General features: G+C 38.1%; 1 protein-coding gene and 1 pseudogene across 1 annotated transcript; both read left to right on the forward strand.

The window, feature by feature from the left end:
* Positions 1-1,106: 1,106 nt before the first annotated feature.
* LOC113178421 (interferon alpha-2-like) lies at positions 1,107-1,679 on the forward strand (annotated as a pseudogene).
* Positions 1,680-22,792: 21,113 nt separating this feature from the next.
* LOC144254329 (interferon beta-like) lies at positions 22,793-23,356 on the forward strand. The gene has a single exon (XM_077797337.1). It carries the CDS (start codon positions 22,793-22,795, stop codon positions 23,354-23,356), a length of 564 nt encoding a protein of 187 aa, XP_077653463.1.
* Positions 23,357-25,226: the final 1,870 nt, after the last annotated feature.

A 25,226-nucleotide genomic window follows, 5' to 3' on the forward strand; every position in this document is an offset into this window, starting at 1 on the left:
CAGACCAAAAACAAGCAGAAAAAGATCATTTCCATCCATATGTACTTGGTGTGAGTTTATGCATATGTGATACCTACATGCAAAGATGGTGGATAGCTGGATAACTTGTGGAAAAAGAAGACAAGTTCTTTGAAAGTCCGATCTTCATTTTTGCACTGTGTGTACTAAAGTAATTTAAGTAGGTAAAAAAAAAACCATTTCCTTGAAGTATGCACTTTAGAAAAATAATTCTGTTCCAAAGTGTCATTCCACAAAATTGAACTTCATGAGAAAAGATGACCTTCATTAAGATTCCTACTATCAATGACTGTGAAAGAAGTTGCTTCTCAAAGTCAGGTTAATGTTCAAAACTGGCCAAGTTTTTATCAAACATGAATTTGATACATATAATTTCTATAAGTAAGTTAGTTTCATTAAAGTCACTAAGTATATTTATTTGAACAGTTAAGTTCAATGCCAATAGCTTTTCAGCCTAATTTTTAACTGAGTTTGTTTTAGACATTTTAAACTCTGTATTGAATACAATGTTTAAATTTAACACTTTTACTTACAAAGTAGATATAACCATTGGGTATATAAATATATACACAGTATATCTGTTATTAAAATTTAATAGGCTGAGCATGAATGTGCACACCTTTAATCCCAGTGACTTCCCCAGACAGAGACAAGAGGATCTCAAGTTTGAGGACAGCCTCAGAAACTAAAGGAAGCAACTTAAAAGGTCCTGTATCAAAATAAAAATAGAAAGGGCTGTGGATGTGACTCAGTGTAAAAGTGCCTCAGGGTTCAATCCTCAGTAACCCCTACCCCCCAATAAAAAATAGGAATTTCAGCTGAGAAAATAATTCTAAAAAAGGGTCTGGGGACAGGGAAGGGGAATCAATAATGAAAAAATGATTGGGAAACTTTGCTCTAAGCATATGTAGTGAATGCATAAAGGAAAGCAAAAACAGAAGTAGAAAGTACTGGTGACATTCAGAAAATCGAAAGCATATTAGTTACTATTTAAGACATAGGAACAAGTCAAGAGCTTCAGAGAACCTAGAGGCAAAGGTGCAAGACCACCCATCTCAAGCAGCCCAGCAGCATCTGCAAGATCCCCAATGGCCTTGCCCTTGGCTTTCCTGCTGGCCCTGGTGGTGCTCAGCTGCAAGACCAACTGCTCTCTGGGCTGTGACCTGCCTCAGATTCACAACCTGGGTCTTGAAACTCCTGAGAAAAATGAGGAGGGGGCCCTGAAACTCCTACAAAAAATGAGGAGAATTCCTACTTTCTCCTGCATGAACTATAGAAAGGACTTTGCCTTCCCCCAGAAGCTGTTGGAGGGTGAGCAGGTTCAGAAGGCTCAAGCTGTTGCTCTTCTCCACTAGATGACCCAGCAGATATTCAACCTCCTCAGCACCCAGGAGGCCTTTGCTGCTTGGGACAAGACCCTCCTGGATACCTTTCTCATTGGTCTCTATCAGCATCTGGATGACCTGAAAGCCTGTGGGTCCAAGCAGGCACAAGTAGAAGAGGCTCCCCTGAGGGCTGTGAGGAAATACTTCCACAGGATCACCATCTACCTGAAGGAGAAGAAATACCTGCCTTGTGCCTGGGAGGTGGTCAGAGCAGAAATCATGAAATCCTTCTCTTCATCAGCCAACCTGTATGGAAGACTAAGGAGCATGGAATGAGACCTGGTCCAGCAGAGAAATGCTTCTCACTGATGAACACACCTTACCACACTCCCACAAGTTCTGCCACTTCAAAAACTCATTCTTGCTATAACTGTGACAAGAATTCAAGCAATCTGTCAGATGTTTTCAGCAGTTTAGGCAATATTGCTTTCAAATCTACAGGCACTATTCCCTTACATCGCTGCAGATGTTATCTATTTATTTATTTAAATATTTATTTATTTAACTATTTATAAAATTTAATTAATTTTGTTTATGTATTATTATGTATACCTTTAAAGTATGATTAATAAAACATTTTCTTTATATTTAATCAATTTAATTTGCATTCTTCATTTGTAACTTCTTCAATTTTTAAATTAAATTCTTGCAGGTAGATGAGGGGTTGGGTAAATGTTTCCTTTTTTCTTTTTTTTTTTTTTTGGTACTGGGTGTTTAAATCAGGGGCACTCAGCCACTGAGCAACATCCCCAGTCCTATTTGTTTAGAGACAGGGTCTCACTGAGTTGCTTAGTACCTTGCTTTTGCTGACGATGGCTTTGAACTTGTGATTCTCCTGCTTCAGCCTCCTGAGTGCCTGAGATTACAGGCATGCATCAGTGTGCCTGGCAGTTGTGTAAGTATTTATTTTCAGTTTCTTCCCTTTTATTGTAAATAGCAATGAAAATTTTAATTCTAAATGCTGTTTTCTATGTTGATTTCCTTTCATTCACATCATTACCTTTGCATTTTCCCATCAGCTTAGCCATGATATTTTTAGGCAAGTTGAGGTTAACAGAAAATCAACAAAATGTGGATATTATTAAAGAGAAGCATGAAAATCATATCCCAGTTGAGGGAAAAGGTAACAGGATTTCTCTAACTCATCTCTCCACCTACTCCAATGGGGTTCCTGTTTAGATATTCTTCATCTCTCACTAATTATGCCAGTCCCACCTATTTTCCCCTGTAGTGATGCTTTTAATACTCACAACAGGTAGTACATAAAAATACAAAAGTTGTGCATTTTAGTGGGATACCATATTATGTCTGGTGCAATGTTTTAATCAGGTTAAACACACTCATCTTCTTGAACATTTGTCATGTCTCTGTTGTAAACATCTCACGATCCCTCCCTCCAGCTTTTTCAAATGCCCAGGAGGTTCATGCTCTGTACAGTCACCATGTCCTGCATTTGCCCACTAGCTCCTTGCCCCTTTCCACTTGTATTGTGGCAAGTGTTGATCAGCCTTTTTCATCTTCTCCTACCTTCCACTCTCTCAGGCCTCTGGTAAGCAGGATTCCACTCTCAGCTCCTATGACATCAGCTTCTCTCTATTTCACATGTAACATCCTGCGGCGCTTGTCTTCCTGTCCTGAGTCATTGCACTTTTCATGATGATCTCCAGTTCCCTCCATGCTGCAGATCACAGCTTTACATTCATGTGTGCGTGTGTGTGTGTGTGTGTTTATGAATAATAAACAGTACATAGTATAAAATTATTTTAAAATATCATCATAATATACATATATGTACATGTGTTTATAAACATTTCATTTGTGGATTGTGAGTACTGTGACACACTCCCTTTCTCCTTACTTCCATGGATCCTATCCTGTCACTGTCATATCATAATTGTTTCTTCCCTCTCTGATTCAGAAATCTCCAGTGTGGCCTGGTGTGGTGGTGCATGCCTGTAATCCCGGAGGTCTCCAGCCTGAGGCAGGAGGATGGCAAGTTCAAAGCCATCCGGAGCAACCTAGGGAGGCCCTAAGCAACTTAGTGATACACTGCCTCAAAATCAAAAAGTAAAAGAGCTGGGATGTGGCTCAATGGTTAAGTGTCCCTGGGTTGAATTCCTGGTATAAAACAAAAAAGCAAGGAAAACCAGAAAAACACAACAAAGACAAAAACCTACTGTGATATCCTTCTTCATTTTCCATTAACCTGCCCCAGTATACATTTGATTCCTATTCTATTATGATTTCTGACTATAAATTTTCTCTACAATTGTATGCAGCTATCAACTTAAAGCAATGATTGTATGAAAGTTTTAGGTTTGCCAGAAACTTCCAAGAGAAGTTTTAGTTCCTCCTGGTTAATACTTTTAGAATTAAAGGAGTGTAGTCATTATAATGATGTAACAGTAACTGTGACAAAAAAAGAAAGAGAAAGTATGATTCATTTCACTTTGGAAGCTCTTAAAATAATGACAGAAGAAGACAGCACCTACTTGGCCAAGATGGATGGAGAGTGTTTAAGTCTGTCAATCAAACTTCTGTTCTATGCACAATTCTGTGTCCTGGCAAGAAGCTTTTCTCCCAGAGCTAAAACAGCCTGTTCTCCTGTGAGGAAGTGACCCCAATACTGGAAGAGTCCATTTCCTTAATTTTCCATCTCAGAGAGGGAAAAGAGTCCTGTCCCCATGCAGACAGTGTCTTTTTGGCAAATAAGAAGTGTGTGGGAGAAAGGGTCAGAGTGCTACCCTTCCCTCTAGCCTGCTCAGCCTTCCAGAGTCTCCTGGCCCTTCAGTCCCATTGGTGGGTGATGTTAATAGGCAGGACTGCATACCTATTGCATACGGAACAATAGGAAAATCAAGAAAAATCTAAGTGGCTAGTTTTGCAGTTTTATTCGTAGTAGATCATCTAGCATGACTTTATAGTGAAGAGAAAATTCTGCTTTTGGAAGGAGGGATTGAACCCAGGGTGCTTTACCAGGGAGCCCCAACTCGAGTCCTTTTAATTTTTTTATTTTGAGACAACTTATAACTTACCAAGTTGCTTAGGGCCTCACTAAGTTGCTGAGACTGGTCTTGAACTTCTCATCTCCTCCTTCCTTAGCCTCCTGAGTCACTGGGATTGAAGTTATGCACCACCAAGCCTAGACAAGAGAAAATTCTTACTGTCTCTTTGAATAATGACTTGGAAGATTTGCTCTGCCTTGATTCAGGAGTAAGACACAACAAGAGAAATGGAAAGGGATTTCAAAAAATGCAGAAATGGCCAACTGACAGCCTGTGGAAGAATCCATTGGGGAAGACTTTGGGAAGCTTAAAGAAGTTTGAATAATGTGGTTACTTAAGAGGATGATCAGGAATTGTCTGTGAATTGCTCTTCTAGCAGAAAGGGGCTTGGAATGAGGGAGGGATCACTCAAACCATAGCTCAGATGACAGCCCCAAACTTTAGATTCTTCTCCAGATGAGGGGGGGGGCCTGGGAAACTTAAAATTATATTTTAAAATGATTTTTGTCTTTGTCTTCTTTCTTTCTGTACCACTTGTTGGAGACTCAGTTTAGGAGGGCAAAAAAGATTTGCAATTTCTTAATTCACCTGTGGGTTTCCTTTCTCCTCCTTTCTCTGTTTCTCTCTCTCTCTCTCTCTCTCTCTCTCATAGCACTCTGACTTGAAAACATCTTTCAACATTATTTCCCTGTTCATTCTTTAATTATTTTTAATGTTGTTTACCTCTTTTATGTCACTTTACTTTAAATTCTTTCCCATGTCATGCTCCTTGTACAAAAATTGCAATATTTGGCTCTGTGTTTTCAACTTAAACTGAAACATCTCTGGAACCATCTTGATCATATCCAGATGTTAATTTATTATACGGTGGAAAGTCTTGGAAACCAGGTGAGGAAGTCGTGGAGCTGGCAGCGGGGGGGGGGGGGGGGGCTCTAGCTCAGTCTGGAAACAGGAATAGAGAAGGATAATGGGAGATCCCTGGTACTGCCCTGTGTGACTCGGAAAACACCAGCTGGAGAAAGCTTGGCTCAGTGTTATAAGAAGCAAGAGGTGAACATGGCCGCACCTCAACCCTCCCTGCCTGCCAAACCTCACACTTCACAGGCCAAGGTTGGCCTACTGAACACAGAAAGATAGTCCATAGACAAACACTTGCTCCTGATAAGCTGGTAAAGATTCCAATAGTTCCTCTGTGCTGCCATTAGAAGCCTCCAGGTAGGACCTGCACAGAGGTAGGGTTTCATTTCCTTAGAAAACCAATGTACACATCAAGACATGAAAAGTTGAAAGGGTCAACAGTAGCTGGAGAGTGCAGAGAGAGAACACAGATGCTTAAATAATTGACCAAGGCAGCAGCGGGTCCCCAGGAGATGCCACAGTATGAATGGGCAGCATTGAGGAGTGGCTCAAATAATTCCAATTCAAAGGGAGAGAATACTGAAGTACATGTTGCCCATGGAGATGTGGGCAACATCAGTGCTCTCAGCACAGGTGACATTGAGACCACTGCCACATGCAGGATATGAGAGGGGACAAGAGTTATACCCATGGAGTTCAGCAAATGAACACAGCATGGGAAAAATCATTCATGGAACCATGAAATCTCTTACATTTTGGTCACCATGTAGACTCTTTTAAAAACAAAACAAAATGAAGTAGTACTTGGGCAGAAAGGATGTACGCAGATAAGTGAGCAGCACATTTAGCAAAACATGGAGTAGGGCCTTCCCACCAGGATAGGCATTGGTAATGCACATATGGGAAGGTCACAATTTCCAATGGCAGCAAAGATATTTATGAGGGTTCCTTTATTAATGGGATTTATTGAAAAGAAGAAACTGGTGGATCAGTTCTTTTGTTTTCTTTCCAGTGGGTGCATCTGCATTAAGTAGGTACAAACATAATGTTAAGAGTTCAGACCCATACCTGAGGATTAGAGTCCACTTCCCCAGCCAAAAAAGGGCAAAGAATATCCTTCATGAGTAAGCTTTTAGCATTTTCTCATTTAATATTAGTTTTAATGCATGATCACATCTGGATTAAATGGGAGAACAGTCAGGCAGTCCATTGACTGGTCTTTGAGCCTCTGAAAGAAGCAGGCATTTCCCTGCCTTGGGTTCCTGAGCATTGGCCCTCAGTCTTCCCCTCTGCCATGACCCTGGGGCTCAATTTGGCTGCATTGCATGTGACTAACTTACACTCTGCCAATAGTCAAGGGAGAGTAACTTCCTCCTTTCACTTTCGTGAAATTATGACATCTGTTTCTTTTCCTTTTTACCCACAAACTGTCTAGTTTTGCTTTTTAGGAAAGTTGAAATGAGAAACAAAATCTGATACAGAAAAGAGGTGCAGCCTTTCACCTTTCTTCTACTTTCCATTGTTTGTCTGACTTCATTATAAAAGCCTAATGCATTTCCTGGTAAACCACCATTAAAAAGAATATACAAAAAAAAAATTAAAGTGACAAAAATCACAAAGAGAAGGAGAGGAAAGAAGGCTTTTCCTCCTTGGCATGATAGCCTGGGTCTCACCACCCTGCACTGTCAGAGTAAGACAAGGAGCAATGATCCCCAATGGAACCACACTATCTGTGGCCAGCTGAAGGCCTTGTGTTTCTGTAAGTTTGACTTCACACGAGGGACAGAATCTTCCATGAGTGCCTTGTGCCCAGCTAAGAAAATCTGAGGAAGACAAGAATTCTAAAAAGTGGAAGAATTTAACAATAAAATTGTAATTAGAAAAATACATCTTACTTGGCTATTGAAGGCAAATGATTCTTATTAGACAAGTCCTCTAGCTCCCTAATCTTAACAAACCTTTAATCTCAGAATTAGAAGACTGTTGATACTTTTGATACCTGAGTACATATATCAGGAGAGGAGAAGTCACTACTGAATGCTAGGATCCTTGTGCCAAGAAATCTAGAGTCAGTGGCAAGAATCATGGAGAGTTTATTATTTTGTCAATAAAGAAATGAGTCTCAGTAACAAAGTTCTCACATCATGAAGAGGTGGTGCACCTGCTCTCTAGATGAGTCTGGTGAGTGTGGACTGAGGACACTTTGTCATCTGACAGCAGAACTTGTTACTAGTTGTGACAATCACCTTGAGAGCCTGATGGTGTTGGGGAAATATTATTATATTGAAATTATAATCTCCATACTTATAAACAGCTGAGAAAGACCTGGATTCCTCCTACGATTATTGGTAGACCGAGGAACATGGTAGACCTCAGTAAGAAAATGGTAGACAGAAAAGACAATGTCTACATTAACTGTGATCTTTTGGCTCAGTGAAACACAACCACACAGAACTGAAGGAGTTTGTCCTAAAAGGAGAGGAACAGAGAGAAACCCATTCGCCAGTAATCAGTAGCTTCTGCTGTGAATAAATCAAAGTGCAGTCCCATTCTGGAACTTTACTGCCAAAGATGATCTTGGAAAACATGGAACAACTTCAGGGATTCATAGGTCTGAGGGAGCAGACTTTCTGTGCCAAAGAAGGAGGGAAAAATGAACATTAGCATCAGGACTAAAAGTTTATTTCTGGTAGAGAGAAGAGTAATATTTATAGATGAAAAAAAGTGTATCTTTGTGTCTGTGTGAGTGTTTGTTTGTGTGAGATAGGGAGATTGGAATTATAGTCCTGTATGATACTGGAAGTCACTAATTTTTGTAAAATTGGGTTCTAATGGAGGACAATGTCATCAATGAATCTCCTGTGCCCAGCTCAGAAATTTAAAAGATATAATTCAGAGGTTTAAGCAGATTAAATGGGTAATAAGATAGTACTTAGAAAACTTAAATTATTTGTGTACTGAAGTTAAAATGACTATTCTAGTCACTCTAGCTATACAAAGAGAAAACCTTTGCTGTCAGCATCTGGTTCTATACACACTTTTGTCTTTAGGTCAAAGACACTTCCCATTGGACTGATAAGTATCCATTTGGATGGCCACATCTGAAACTTACTTGTACAACTACCTTCTGGTGTAAAATCAATAAATTAGGTTGATGTCGTCTTGTTTGATCACCATCAGATGGTCTTAGAAATGCCTAAAAGACAGAGCCAACTTCCACTTTTTTTGGAAAAGAGGGAAGATCACCCAAATCCAGAAGACGGAAACTACCTATCTCTACCATCTGATCATCCAGCCAGATGTTCAATTTCAACAGCACAATGGATAACTGTGCTGTTGGAGATGAGTTCCTCCTTGATCAACTACTCTCTTGGCTTTGCCTCAGTCTGGATCAACTGAAGCTAACACAGGTAGAAAAATCATGTCTCCATTAGGGATTTGTTCCCCATAAGTATTTCCAAAGAATCATCTGCTCTCTGAAGGAAAGGGAAAACAGCTCCTGTGCTTGGGAGGTTGTCAGAAGGAAAATTGAATTGTCCTTTTTCATCATTAGCAATCATCAAAGAAAAGTCAGCAAAGAAAGAAGAAACTCAGGCTGATGACAACCTCTACCGATTACATGATTTTTTTCCTGAATCCCCAAACACAATCTCATCTATGAGTTTTGCACCTGCAAAAAAAAAAAAATCTCAAATCTAAATCTTGAGAGTATTTTAAATAAGTGTCATACATCCTGCATTTTAATTTGACCAAAAATATCTAGAGAGAATAGCATGGTTTATTTTGAAGAAATAATGTCATTATTTATAACTTTAATTTTTTCAATAAAATTTTTGAAGGCAATTTGCAGTTTCAGGAATTTTGAAATTTAATCTTCTCATGTAATAGAGTTCATCAAGAGTGCTGTTTTCACTGACAATTTTCAGTTAGTTTGATGCTAGGTTCTGAATAGACAACAAAAATATATATTAAGTTACTGGATCTTAATACAAATTTATCTTTCTTTCAACAATAGTTCTGTGTAGGAATTCCTGTCGGAAGATCCCTAGGTTGGCTCTCTCTCAACAATGATTCAAGGAGTGAACCATAATATTCAAGCCATATTGAACCCGGAGAAACTTCTGCTAAAGCAAATCACTGTGAATTTTCCTGGGGATTCTTTTTTTTTTTTTGTATTTCTGAAGAGGTTTCTTTTTCTAAGTAATAGAAGTTTCTCAGCTCTGTTATAATTTTATGGGACCATCTTCATATTGTGTGATTCATTTTTAACCAAAATGTCATTGTGTGGCACATCATTGTGTTCTTTATTGAACTGATTTTGATAGAAGTTCTTTCAGCTAATGAACTGATCTTGACAGAAAATCTTTTTTTAAAAAAATTTTTATTATTAGTTGTTCAAAACATTACATAGTTCTTGACATATCATATTTCATATATTTGATTCAAGTGGGTTATGAACTCCCATTTTTATCCCGTATACAGATTGCAGAATCACATCGGTTATTCAGTCAATATTTTCCCCAAGATTTGGGAAGTTGTCACACAATTTTTACTTGAATAAGCTTTCTGATCCTCTCTGTTGTCACCTTTCACATTTCTTTAAGTCACATATTCATGTTTGATGGTATATGTACCATAGTTTCCTTTTGCATTTGTCCTTTGTTTTAATTCTCTCTTTGTGTCTCTAACTGACTATTTCAAACAGCCTGTCTTTGTGTTTATTGACTCTGTCTTCTACATGATTCAGCCTACTGTTGAAAGTATCTATTAAGCTTTTCAGTTTTTTTCAGTACACGTTTGAGCTTCAGAATCTATTGGATTCTTTTACATGGGTTCTGTTCCATTATCTCACTTATGTTTGGTTCATAAATTGTTCTCTTGATTTCATTTAGCTCTCTGTCTTCTCCTTCATCTCATTAAGCTTCTTTAATGTATTTAATTTTAAATATTTTGTCTGGTAATTCTTATATCTCTATTTTCTTGGGATCTGTTATTGGTGGTGATTTATTATTCCTTTGTTGGTGATGTGTTTGACTCATACCTCATGGTCCATGTACCTTGCATTGGTATCTGTGCATTTGCAGGGGCAAGCAGCTCTAACATTCTTATAGCCTTATTTCATCAGGTAAAGATTTTCTCCATTGCTTCCCCAGGATGACAGGATTCCTTCTGGCATCAATGTGAGGTGGAAAGGGAGTCAGATCATATGGCAGCTGTTGAGTCTGTAGTATGGAAGGGAGTTTAGAGGCCTGATTATAGGGGCTAGGAGGTTGGCATCGATCCTGCCTGGTCTGGATGGATAAGACTAGGACTTTGGTCAGTAGGGCTGGCACTGGGACAAAACTTGCTTTAGTATCCACAGTTGAATCTGAAAAGATGGGCTTGTTATCATTTAAATAGATGGATATGCTTCCCAATGGGTCTTTTGAATACCTTCCTAAGTCCCTAGGCAGGTTCTTGCATGGGCAGTACTGGCTCCAGATTATAGAGAGCAGTGTGCTTCAGGATCTGCACTTGGACTGACGTTGGTGGACTTACCTTCAGAGGCATTGAAGAGCATGTCTCTCTCCAGTTCATTGGGTAGGTAGGAATGCTCCCATACTTCAGTTGGGAGAAGGGAGATGCAAGTCATAGGACTATTTCAGGATGCACAATCACACTACAACTGGTAATGTTGCCTCCAGGGGCATTGATGTATATGAAATTGTGGTGGTGGAGTAAGAAGGCCTGGCATCTCTACCAACATGTCAACCAATCATTGCATGCTATCAGCTCCAGGAAATACCTGAACATATTTAAGACATTTGATGTAGAAAGAAAGAAAGATAGATAGATAGATAGACAGATAGATAGATAAAGGGGGGTTTATTAAAGAAATTGGCTCTCATGATTATGGTGGCTAAGAAATCACACAACAGGCTATCTGCAACTGGAATCTCTGAGATGACAGTAGTATGACTCTGCCCAATTCTGGCAGCCCCAGAATCAGGGAAGTTGGTGATGTATTTCTCTCTAAGGCCAAGACCTGAAAATACAGGGAGACTGCTAGTGTAAATACTGGATTCTATGGAGCTAGGGAGCATGGAGTCCTGATGTACAAAAGAAAACAAGTGTATTAGTTTTAGCAGAGGGAGAGGGGAGGAAATGTCCCTTTTTTTTCCTTCTGTTCTGGTTGGGCCTCTAGCTGTTTAGATGGCACCTGACAACATTGATCTTCCCACTCAGTTCACTGAATCACAAGTCGAATTCCTCTAGTCACACTTTCACATAGACCCATAAATAACGCTTTACCATTCTCTAAGTATGTCATCTAGTCAAGGTGATTGCTAAATTTAACCATCATAGCCCTAAGAGGGATTGTGAGAATTAAATATGGCACAGAGAATTGCCTAGAATCTCAAAGGAAATGTAGATTCATGTTTAGGATGAACAACATCTCTGAGAAGGCTCCTCAGGAGTTTATAGAAGCAGGGTCCTGAGGGCACATGTTAGAGGTGCTGGGTGGGCAGCCCTTGTCTGTCCCAGGTCCACTGACCACTGATGGGAGCCTTCCAATGTGGCAGGATGTACAGACTGGAGGGCCTTCTGGTAATTTTTGTATATAGAAAGGGGGTGGGGCTGGGCCTGCAGCTTAGCTCAAAGTGCTTGCCTAGCATATGTGAGGCACTGGGTTTGACCCTCAGCACCACATAAAAATAAAACAAAACGTATTGTGTCCACCTACAACTAAAATATAAATGTTTTTTTTAAGAAGATTACTTTGTATATTGGAAAGGGGGAGAAAAGGAAGTCTTTTCCTCAGCAATTGTGGATTCAAGGCTAACATTTTTTAATAAAAGAGAGACCAACAAGAGAAAAGCAAGACAAATTTATTTAGCCAGAGTTTACAAGATATGGAAGGAATCAGAAATGAGGATGGAAACTGCCTTTCATGCTTAAGGTAGATGAAGATGGCACAGCCTGTGGCGGGATGGCTGCCCAAATGTGGGTCTGACCCAGTGGTAACAAACTGGGGGACTCTGCAAGGTCTATTTGCTCAGATTCTTCTGGGAGTCTCTGGGTTTCATGCCTGTTCTCTGGGCATAGGGCAGGATGCTCACTGCATATCCTATGGCCCACTTTAGGGGAGGAATTACAGAGCATACGTTATGGCCAGAGCACACACACAAAAGAGAATGACTTTCTTACTTCTGTGGTTTTCTCAGTTTCTAAGGGGTCACTTTTGGGGTAGTTTATTCCAAATCCTAACTTTGGCAAGAGTTGGGCACAGTCCCCAGCACAGTGGCCTATTGACATCTGGATCTGGTGGTGAGTAGGACTGAAACTGAAGAAGCAGTCTTGCTAAAGGCCTGTGACAAGACATGCAGAATGTGGAAAAGGACAGAGGAACAGGAAGTGTCTGACCCAGTGGCACTCCCCCTCCTCTCACAGCTCAGATGGAGAATTCTCTGCCCCTCCAACTGTTGCTGTAATTACCAAAAACCCACAACCTGGGCAGGGGCAGCTTGGTGACTCACTGAGTGTGGTGAGTGAGGCAGTAGGTGGGAGAGGAAAACAGGGACTTTCCCCTTTTGCTGTACATAAGCTTTCATGTGGTTTCCAATTTTCACAGAAACTATGGCTGATCCAGCTTCTCCAGTGAGAGTCTTGGTGAGGTTCTCACTCTCTGTGTTCAGGTGGATGATGTTGTCTTCCAACCAGGCTCTTCCTATATTTTGTATCCTCCTCCCTCCCATCCCCAAGTGTTCTCGTGGGCTGGGCTCTAAGTGGAATCTGGAACTGCCCCATGGTTACTGCTTCTGCTCAGGAAAATGCCACATTTGTCTTTCTTTGATTTGAATACAGCATTGAATAAAGAAAGAGATTAATATTATAAACCATAATACTCTTCCTCAATCAACCATACAAATAGGCACTTGTAAATATTATCAACATCACACTGCTCAAATGTTTTGATTTTTAGACCCACTGATGCATCTTGAAAATTATGGAGACCCCCAAAGAGATTGTGTTTCTCTATTTTATATATTTACATTCACCATATGAGAATTTAAAATAAGAAAGTTTTAAATATTTACTCATTAAATGTAAAGCACACATGTGAATGAAATGAAATCAATCCCTTTCAAAATAAGAAAATATAATAAAATTTAATTCTATTCATAATTAGAACAATAATGTAGTATAAAATATGTTTCCAAAATCACATTGGAAACTAAAAAAATACATTGGAAGAAACCTTAAAAAGAATGCACAAGATCTATAAGTAAGCCAACACTAAAACTTCATTAAAAGTATTTTTAGAACAGCTCAATTAAATTGCAAGAATCACCACTTAATTTTCAATAAAGTAGAATCAGAGTCACCATTTATATTTACATTTAATATATATTATGAAATATCGAGTAAACATATTTTATATGAAGTTGTTTAATAAATATTCTTCAATATGTTAATGAACAAGTATTTATTCAATATATTATTTGTATTTCTATAGTTTAAGAAGCCAGAGCCTTGCCCTGCCTTGCAGCCTGCTCTGCAGAATCTTATTTCCCTCCTTACTAGGCTTCCCACCCACCATATGCTAAAATATCCATCACTCAGTTAAGAAGAAACATGAGGACCAATTTGCTTAAGCCTCGTTGGTATCCAAACCTGAAAAAAAATCAATCTCCATGCAAGGAGAAAGGCTATATACCTGCTTTATATTGTATAGATACTTTGTACTGGTATTTGGCAATCTTAATTAAATTAAAAATTCATTTAAGTCTGTTCTGTATGCAAGGAGCTTGGAAATGTCTATCCTGTCTTGACAACCAGTAAAATGCTGATTGGACTGAAGGATTAGCACTGTTGGGATGCATGAGAGGTGAAGACATGGGGCTATATGCTCTCTAATCTGTTAATCTCTGCAAGGTTTTAGAGACAGGAATACAGGAAGTTCACCTTGCTGGAGCAGGGACTCAGGTGGGAAACTGTAGCAGGACCTGGTGCCCAAGTAGGAAAACTTCACCAGTAATTGATGCATCACTGATGATTTAGGGTGGACAATCAGGAGTGAAAACTTCAGAGGACCCAGTCATGGGAGGGCCCCACGTTACTAGAGATTTTTTGGGTTCTCATAAAAAATATCACGAGAAGTCACCTAGTGCTTCCAGCTGGGGGAGAGGGAAATAAAACATTTGGTCCTACTTGATTCTCCTGAACAGTTCTGCCCTTAGGAAAAACTAGTTATATGGATCTAACCCACTGGATATTTTTAGAGACAACTGAGAGTTGGATGGGAAATCCTCAATCTGAGCCATTTCAAGCATTCCATATGGAAGAAGGGAAATAACCAACTCCAGCTCATTCCAGTTTTCCATGTAGGAGAAGGAAAATACTCATCTCCAGTTCACTGTGATAATCTTGTCCCACCTAACAGGGTTGGGGGTAGGGTATGTACTAAAAATCAGCTTGTAAAGTTCACAATCCTGAGCATAGACTCAGTAAAAACTGAGGCCTAATCATTAGAATTCTTACCCTGTGAAATCATTCTTCAAACAGAAAGGGAAAAGAGTGACTTTCTCAGTTAAACATTGAAAGAATTGGATACCAGGAGACCTCCTTTGCAAAAAAAAAAAAAAAAAAGTTACAATTTCTTTAAAGAGAAGGAAAATTATATGTGAGCAACTCAATCCTGTATTTTTTTTTAATATGGAAGAGTTTCAAAGAAAAAATAAATGAAGGCAAAATATTTTGATATTTCTCATTCTTAATTGGCTAAAATATTACATTTTGTTCAAAATAATAATACCAACAGGACTTTGATCAATTATGCATGTTTATGTATACATTATACAGGATGTTTAGCCTATGATAACTTTGCTGTACAATTTGAAACTGATGTTTGTTCCTCTTGGTCAATATTGCTTGGGCAATTTTTTTTCTTTTTTCTTGTTTGCTGGTTTTTCATTGAAATTTTTGGATTTTTTTTAATCTGTGAAGTATATGCCTTTTGAATTTCAATAGGAATTGCATAGAATTTATAGATGACTTTGGATAGTTTGAATATTTTAACATTATTAATTCTTTCAATCCACTAACATAAGATCTCTTTCCATTAATTTATTTCCTCTTCAATTTCTTTCATCAGTATTTTGTATTTTTCAATGTACAGATCCTTTGCTTCAACAATTAAATTTTTTCTTTTGATCTCACTGCTAGCACATAGAAATGCTGCTGATTTTTATATGCAGATTTCATATCCTGCAACTTTACTGTATAAATCTATTTGTTCAAGAACTGCATTGGTGGGAAATCTATAGTTTTCTATACTCTATAGGATCATGTCATTTACAAATCAGTTCACTTCTTCCTTTCTTATTTGGACAGCTTTTCATTTTTCTTGCTCTGATTAGGAATTCGACTCTAATATTGATAGGAAGTGGCCAGAGCAGGCATCCTTGTTCTCTTCCTGATCTACAGGAAAAGGTTTTACTTTGCACTATTATATATGGTAGCCATGCCATCTATGGCCTTTGTTATGTTGAGGTACATTCCTGCTATATGTAATGTGTTGAAACTTTTTTTTAGTAGTTGTTTTGCTATTTTTTTCATGCTTGTTTGTTTTTTTTGCGATACTGGGGATCAAACCAAGTGCCTTAAACATGCAAGGTGAATGCTCTACCATTGAATTGTATCTCTAGTCCTTGTTGGTAATTTTTGTGATGAATAAATGTTGAATTTTTCTCAATTTTTTCTGCATTTATTGGAATGATATCATTTTAATCCCTTTTTCTCTTAATGTAGTATTTTATACACACACACACACACACACACACACACACAATCAAAATCATCCCTGCATGCCAGGGATGAATTTCACTTGATTGTGGTTATGATCATGTTAATTCACTATTGAGTCTTGTTTGTGAGGATTTCATTGAGGATTTTCTAAATATGCTCATTGGGCATATTGACCAATAAGCTTCTATTTTATACTATCTTGTAGGTTTGCATCTCAGGGTAATAGTGGTCTCATAAAACGAATCGGAAGTGTTCCCACCTCCTCACTATTTGGGAAAATTTGAGTAGCGTTGCTGTATTAGACAGAATTCTCTAGAACCAACAGGAGGTATGATTATAAAAAGGGGATTTATTAGATTGGCTTACACAACTAGAAGCTGGATAGACCATAATGGCTGTCTGCAGGCTGGAAAGCTGGAGGAACCAGTAGCTGCGCAGTCCAAGATGCTGAAGCCTCAGAACTAGAGAGTTCAGAGATGCTACCCCAGTTTGAGACGGGAGGCTTCTGGAAACTCCCTGGAGAACACTTTTAAAGTCTTCTTTGGAAAAGTGAAGGAGAAATGGTCTGCTGTCCTTAGACAATCTCAGCAGCAATCAAGAACCTGTTCAAGAAATATTGAGCTTTCATCTACATCTGCTTCCTTTTCCTTCCAACTTTAATTCCAGTCAAGCCTCCAATCTATTGGATGGTGCTGCCCACACTTAGGTAGGGTCTTTAATTCAGTTTGTTATCCCACATGCCAATCATTCCTAGTCACCATCACCAACACAGTAAAAAATCCCTTAATCTTCAACATCTTTTAGTCCAATCAAGTTGACAATTCAAATTAATTATTGCAGTTGGTATTCATTCTTCTTTATAATTTTTTTATTTGTTCTTTTTAGTTACACATGACAGTAAAATGTATTTTCACATATCATACATACATGGAGTATAATTTCCAATTTTTGTGTTCCTACATGAGGCGGAGTTTTATTGGTTGTATATTCAAATAAGAATATAGGAAAGTTATGTTGAAATCATTCTACTCTCTTTCCTATTCCCATTCCAGGCCATTATCTTCATTCCCCTTTGTCCAATTTAATGAACTTCTGCCCCTCCACCCTCCTCCACTTGTTATTGTGAGTTAGCATCCACATATCAGACAGAACATTTGGCCAATGGTTTTGGGGATTGGCTTATTTCACTTAACATGATAGTCTCCAGTTGTATCTATTTACATGAAAATGCCATCATTTCATTCTCCTTTAAGGCTGACTAGTATTCCATTATGTATATATACCGCATTTTCTTTATCCATTCATCTGCTGAAGGTCATCTAGGTTGGTTCCACAGCTTAGCTATTGTGAATTGAGCTGCTATAAATATTGATGTGGATGAGTCACTGAAGTATGCTGATTTTGTGTCTTTTAGGTATATATCAAAGAGTGGAATAATTGGGTCAAATGGTGGTTCCATTCATAGATTCTGAGGAATCTCCATACTGCTTTGCAGAGTGTTTTTACCAAAATGCAGTCCCACCAGAAATGTACGTGTGGCCCTTTTTTTTCTCACATCCTCGCCAACATTTATTGTTAGTTTTATTCTTGTTAACTGCTATTGTGACTGGAGTGAGATGGAATCTCAGTGTAGTTTTAATTTCCATTTCCCTACTTGCTAGAGTTGCTGAACATTCTTTTCATAGATTTATTAACAGGTTGTATTTCTTCTTCTGTTATTCTTGTTCATTGTTGGTAGCATTTACAAGTGAATCCCTCAAGTCCTGGACTTTTTGTTGTTCTATGATTTTTGATTATTGAGAAGAATCCCCCTTTTCATTATTTGTCTGTTCATGATTTATTGTTCATTGTTTATTTCTATTGTTCATGATTTATTGTTCATAGTTTATGTACTAATAGTCATGTATCCATTTCTTTTTGAGTATCAATTTATTATGCTATTGTTCCTAGTAGTCTCTAATGCTCCTTTGCATTTCTGTGGTATCAGTTGTAGCCTATCCTCATTTATTCTGGATTTCATTTATTTTGAATCTTCTTAGTTACTGTAAACAAAAGTTTGTCCACTTTGTGCTGATCTTTCCTATTGCTTTGTAGTTTCTTTCTAATTTATTTCTGCTCTTATCTTCATTGTCTCTCTCTTTCTCTAATCACTGTGGGGGCTTCCTTTGCCTTTCTGCTAGTCGTTTATTGAGGTTAAAAGGTGGTTTCATCATTTGAGATCTTTCTTTTTTCCCTTATGTAGGTGTTGATCCCATCAGCATCACTCTTAGAACTGTTTTTGCTGCATTCCATGTTTTGGTATGTTCATTTCCCAAATTTGTTTGCTTTCAGGTACTTTCTAATTTCCCCTTTGATTTATTTTTGACTCATTACTTATTCAGGAGGGAGTCATTTAATTTCCAATATTTTTCTGGTTGTATATCATTGATTTTGGAAATAATATTGATATGATATGATTGTAATCTTAAATTTATTCAGACTTGTTTTGTAGCCTACCATATCTATTCTAGAGTAAGTTGTATATTCAATTGGGAAGAATGGGTTTCTGCTGTAGGATGGAAAGTTCTGTTAATGTATGTTAGTTAAGATCATTTGGACTGAAGTGTAGCTCCACTCCAGTATTGCCTCATTTTTTATGATTTTTTCATTGTCCAAAGTGGTACAGAAATTGCTATCAATATTGCATTACAACCTCTTTATCTCTTCAGATTCATTCACACTTTCTTTGTATATTTTGGTGTTCTGATGTTGGATGTATATGTTTTTGTGATGGTTAAATACTCTTAATGAATTTACCCCTTTAACATTGTGTAAGGACCTTCCTTGTGTTATGATACTGTTTCTGATGTAAGTACAACTACCTATGTTCTCTTTTGGTCAGTGTCAGTGTGGAATAGCTTTTCCATCCCTTTGCCTTCATTCCTCATGTGTCCTTAAAGCTGAAGTCTCTTGCAGACAGCATACTGTTGGGGCATTTTAGAAGAATCTGTTCAGACACTCTCTATTTCTGATTGGAATGTTTAGTCCATTGGAATTTATTCAAATGATTGGTAGGTAAGGGCTTACTATTGCCATTGTGTTTATTTCTTTCTGATTGTTTGTTAGTTTATTCATTCCTTTCTTCCTGTATTATTATGTCCTTTAGTGATTTGATGATTTTGAAGTGGTGTGCTTTCATTCCTTTCTCTTGATATTTTGTATACAGAAAACAATGGTTTGCTTTGTAGTAATCATAAAGCTTATATAGAATATCTTATAATTTCAGCAGTCTACTAGAAACTGACAACTTGATTCAATTTCGTATAGAAGCAGTATATGTTTAATCCTCCTTTTACAGTGTATGTTTTTGATGTTATACTTTTTATATTGGGTATTCATAAATAAATATTTGTAGCTGTAGTTACTTAAAGTTACTAAAATTTTCTGCTTTATACCAGGGTTACAAGTGACTTACACACACAGTGACATTATTAAGTTATCCTGAATTATACTGTATCTGACCTTTAGAGTGAGTTGGTCAAATCAATGGAGCCACCCAATCTTGGAGTTTAAATCTCTAGAACTGCCACCTAAGTAGACCTATTTTCTTTAAAAAGTAGCCTACCTCAAGAATTTTTTACCAGTAATAAGAAATGGACTAATGTATCACTCAAATGTTTATTATGAGGATTATTCAGAGAACAGTGTATAGTAAGTGTTCAAGAATTAGTAACAATACTACAAGTACTAGTACTACAGCTTCCAGTTCTGTGGCTTTTCTCTTACCATAGGATGAACTCTGATGGCTATTTCATCATGGGAGAGACCAGTAGATGTGGCCCAAGGAGAAGGCCCACTGCTGCACCAGGAGAGATCAACTCTAAATGAGCTCACAAGTCGTCCTTAATGGGCAAGTCCTAATCACCAGACTCCCTGGATTGTTCTCCCTCTGAATAGAAAGGATTGATCTCTGAAACACCTTGCATTGGTCTTTGCGTTGTGAGCCATGGATGATTCCAGACTTATCTTAAGATGCTTTTCAAAATGGAGTTTCCCCAAGAAATTACTCAGTCACTGACATAAAAAGATATTCATAAGTGAAACAGCTGCAAGATCATTTTCTTTTTAAAAAAACTCATTATTTTAGAATCTACTTTTTCCTAGAACTTAGGAAAAAGCTAAATGCCTTTTATGAGCTCACATGAAAATGCCATAATGTAAGAATAAAACCCACAGAAGAGGCAGAATGGCCTTGACACTTGGTGGTTGATTGTTCCTCTTTTGTGTAGATTGGCCTATTACAAGAGAACACATGTTTGGCAGTGGAAAATTGGAAAACCACACAAAGAAAAAGGGGGAAATCAGCCTTTAGTGTCAAAATCAAACAAAATAAATGAGTATTATGATGTTGCTATACTTTTTTTAAATAAATTTTCTCTCTTCAACATTATATACCTGTTTCTCATAGGACCTTATATACTTTATAATACAAACAAATTTGGGCTTTGAATTGACATAGGCATGATAATTGTAAGCATTTATATTGTACAGTGGGATAATCATTATACATGTTTATAATGTGTAATGATTTAAACAGAGTAACTAGTACTTTCACCATTATTAGTCAGTTTTTGAATACCATAACAAACACCCTTGATAATTAACTTTTAACGTTCTGGTGGTTGCAGTCCATGATTAATTGGTCCATTGCTTTGTTTGCCTTACAGTGCAAGGTGTCACCACAGGAGAGCTTCATCGGCCAAACCCGACCACCTCATATCCAGGGAATAAAAGGGAGTGAGGAGGGGCCAGGGTCCCAAAATGTCCTTCAAGGACCCACCAGCTGTGATCTTCAAACCTCCCACTGGAGGACACCTCCAAAAGCCTCCACCACCTCCCTTTGGCAGCTCCCTAGGGATCAAGCTTTAACATATGGCATGGAGGGGACATTTAACAGTCAGACTATGCCACCATCTCCTTAAACATGTTTTTGAGTTGGGAATCGTCAAACTCTTCTCTTCCAGTTCTTTTAAAATATCTAATAAGTTGTTATGAGCCAGAGTCACCTCCTGTAAGTGCTGTAGACACTAGGATTTACTTTCCTCTATAACTGTGTTTCCTAATGACACCAATAATATGTGTTTGTTATAGAAAAAATTAAATGTGAATAAAATAAGAGATATATTAAACAGAGGAAGGGTTTTTAACTTTCTCAAACAAAATGTACTGAGTGATTAAGATGCCTCATGTCTCTTTTATCCTGGAGAAAACCCTATGTGATTGGGATCAGGGGAGGCAGGAGGGAAGGAAAAAGGAGGTCCTGAGGTGAGAGATGCAGCCAGTTATGTTGTGTGCATGTATAAATATGGCATAATGAATCCCACTGTTACGCATCAATACAATGCACATAAAAATTTGTCTACTAAAAATTACAAAATTTCTAAAGTCACAAGTAAAAAGGGAAAGGTTTTTCTTTCAAGCCACATTCTCACCCCTGTCAGCATTGTCACTGCAAGTGACTACTATTAATATTTGAGTGAATGTAGCTGTTGAAAAAGATGACATGCATGTGTCAGCATATGTATTCATGTAAATTTGTGTTTGTGTGTGTCTTTCAGTTAATTTATAAAACAAATAATATTATCATTTCAATTATTTTATAGATAATATATTATATATAATATATAATAATTATGACAATAAATTATACTATATGATATATATTACATTGTACAGATATTATATGATTTAATTATATATTTCATATATTTGTTTTATGTTATATATTAATGAATATTATATTATATATTTCATAAATCATACTCATTTCATTAAACATATTTGTGACATAAGTGTATATCAGCTGTTTCCATTTTAATGGTTCAATAATATTCCTTTCTGTCTGTACTATGGTATTGCTTAACCACTTCTTTCTTGATAGATAATTGTATCTATTATTATGACATTGCTGCAATGGTCATTTATAGATATTGTGTGTGTTATACACTCACACACACGTCTGCAGGGACAGCCATAGGTAGATTTCTAGTAATAATACTGCAAATTAAAAGGATTTAATTGCTTAAACATTTAAATGATCTTGCCAAGTTCCACCTGGCCTCCCCTGAGCTAGTTTGTGCTTTCCTACAGTACAGTAGTCTCAGGGCAGTCAGACTCCTCACATGGTTGCTAACAACTTCAAGAGCAAGGATGTAAGCCAACAAAATGGAAGACATGTTACTATTTCAGACACAGTTGGTTTGAAACGTTCTCTTCCCTGCACTATTCCAAGTCCTTTCAGAACTCCCCCAGACCCTCGCACATGAACCTACCATTGCAATAGGCAAAACCCCCAATCCAGTTGCTGTTCTATGAGTGTTTTTTCAGTTAATGACTCTTAGCTATTTGGGGCTTCTTTGTTTCCTCTCAAGTCCCTTCTCTCCCTTTTCTTGTGAAATTACTGAAACTATACAATATTAGAAATTCTCACAGTTTGTATATCTTTTCCCTAATATACCTTATATAGAGTAATCAGGAGTTTAAATAAAAAGGGTTTTAGAAACTCTTAAGAATGCAATAAGAAGAAAATGACATAGTAAAAATGAAAGGGAGAACTGAAAGTGGGAAATTCCTCTGAAACAGAGAGGACCATCCCATATAAATAGCCCATCCCCATGGAGCCAGGACATTCACATTGCAGACCTTTGCAGTCTGTGCCACCTTGCATAGATTGTAGGCAGCGCTGTTCTGGTTGTCATCATGAACAACAGGTGCATCCTCCAACTGGCTCTCCTGTTGTGCTTCTCCACCACAGCTCTTTCCCTAAGTTACAACCTGCTTCGACTCCAACAGTTAAACAGCAGTGAGGAATGTCAGAAGCTCCTAAAGCAGTTGAACGGAAGGCCTGCAGACTGCCTCAGTGATGGGATGGACTTCAAGATCCCCAAGGAGATCAAACATCCACAGCAGTTCCAGAAGGAGCATGCTGCCTTTGTCATCTATGAGATGCTCAAGGACATCTTTCATGTATTAAAAAGAGGCTACACTAACCCTGGCTGGAATGAGACCGTTTTCAAAGACCTCCATGCTAAACTCAATCATCAGATGGACCTCCTGAACAGAACAGTGGTCGGGAAACTAGGGGAGGAAAACAAAACCTGGGCATATTCCAGCCCCATTATGCGCCTGAAGAGTTACTATATGAGGATCCTGACGTACCTGGAGGCCAAGGAGTACAGCAGCTGTGCCTGGACAGTAGTCAGAGATGAACTCTACTGGAACTTCTCCTTCATTAACAGACTTACAGACAAATTCCAAAACTGAAGATGGCCCAGTAGGCACCATGTCTTGACCAGCCGATGAGTTCAGGCATTCTTCAACCAGCAGAGGCTCATTCAGTGTCTGACAGGAAATGGGGTGCCTTTGAAAAGACAATAGATGTTTTTTAACTTTTTAAATTAATTTATGAATTAGTTATTTTTATTCTTTATTTAAATATTTATGTTGGAAAATAAATTATTTATGATGCAAAAATCTATGTGGCAGTTTCAATTTCAACTGGATTTATAAAACCCCTATGTTCACATATTCAGAACCCCTCTTAGATGCTCTTTGTAAAATGTGCCTGTAAAGTAGTAGAGTTTCTAGCTTATGCCAGAATTTAAAATCCTGACTTTTAAATTCCCCTGAGAAATTTATATTCCAAAGAAGCACATGTAATACACAAGGTACTACATAATAAGGGGATCTGAATCTTTTAGGGCAATAAATGTGCGGTTGCAGCATTTGGATTGGAGGGGAGTGGGTATGCAAATGATTTGGAAGTGCCCACTGCTTCTGCTCTGTTTGCCAGGGTCTATGGTCATGAAGTAGAATTTAGCACTTGGGTGAACCAAAGGAATATGCTAGCTCTTGTAGTCAACCTAAGCCCTTCCTTGTCTGGGGGATGCTCTGCCCCTGTATGCCCTCAAGATTGAGGGTGAGTTACTTCCCGGACACTTATGAGGTGCCTTGATTTTGGTCCTCATACTAGTCAAAAATTATGGAATCTGAGGGTTTCTGTCAGTTTTCAAGGAAAGGGAATAGAGGGAGGGGGACCTTCTTTATACTCTAGCCATCTGTCTAGTTTTGTTTCCATGTTTCTCAAAAACCAAGTCTGCTCCTGGCCTCCCAGCTTGGTCAGACAGAATTCTGGGAATATCTTATGTAGTTTTCCTGGTTTTCTGTATCTCTGAAGCCACACACTCCCCAAAGCAGCAATCCAAGACAGGTGCACAAGATTAAATCCAATTTTTAAGCCAGGCTAAAAGGCAGGAATCATAGGTGAAAAGAAATTCAAAGGAACTGAAGGTACCAATTTCCCAGTGCTTGCACTGGGATAATGAAACTTTCCAAGGAATTCTGGGTTACCTGACCAGCATATGCCCACTGGCTAGATTTTGGTTTTTATACTGATTTCTTGGAACTTGGGCTATTTTGGCTATTACTGTCATTTGCAGCTATCATTTACTCAGAGATTCTAATGAAACAGACACTGGGCTGAGCTCCTATGTACATATTTCAATTTGATCCTCTTCACATTCACCCTTATATAAGCAGTTTGCCTACATAGTAGATACCTATTCTATATTTTTCCATTTTACAGGACAGGAAACTAAATATCAGAGAGCCTTAGTAATCAACAAATTTCACAAAACTTTTGAGTGGGCGTTTATAAAAGTTTTATTTGAAACTATGCATTTGTTCTGAGAGCAGCATGAAAATCAGATTCTTGAAAAGAGTAAGACTTCAGGAGAAGAAATCTGAGGGTCCAGGGTAGTTACTATTAAGGAGAGGAGGAGTGCAGGGCTCCCTCTTCCTACTCAAGGTGGTAACACATCAGCTGTACAAAAAATGTGCCAATCTGGTGGGCCTGCAGCCATTCACTCAAACTAGTCTGGTCCTCTGTGAAAAAGTCAACTTCCCCCTTCTTTCACCTTCCAACATCAGCTTTTCCAAAAGCTGTGGTGAAGCAGGATTATCTTCTGTTATGGTACAGATATAAGAGCACCATGTAGAAAAACAAAGTCTCTGCTGTGTCTAGAGCAGTCAGGAGGAAGCTGAGGAAATCGCTGCAGAGGCACTCGGCAGCCCACTACCTTCTCTGGCCATGTAGGTACCCTGGACCAGAAACTGGTTGGTTTATGAAAAGCCT

This window comes from Urocitellus parryii, chromosome 4 (genome assembly GCF_045843805.1).
Source record: "Urocitellus parryii isolate mUroPar1 chromosome 4, mUroPar1.hap1, whole genome shotgun sequence".
NCBI lineage: Eukaryota > Metazoa > Chordata > Mammalia > Rodentia > Sciuridae > Urocitellus > Urocitellus parryii.

Excerpts from the sequence above, each read along its gene's own strand:
- LOC144254329 (XM_077797337.1), top strand. The coding sequence starts at position 22,793 with ATGAACAACAGGTGCATCCTCCAACTGGCTCTCCTGTTGTGCTTCTCC.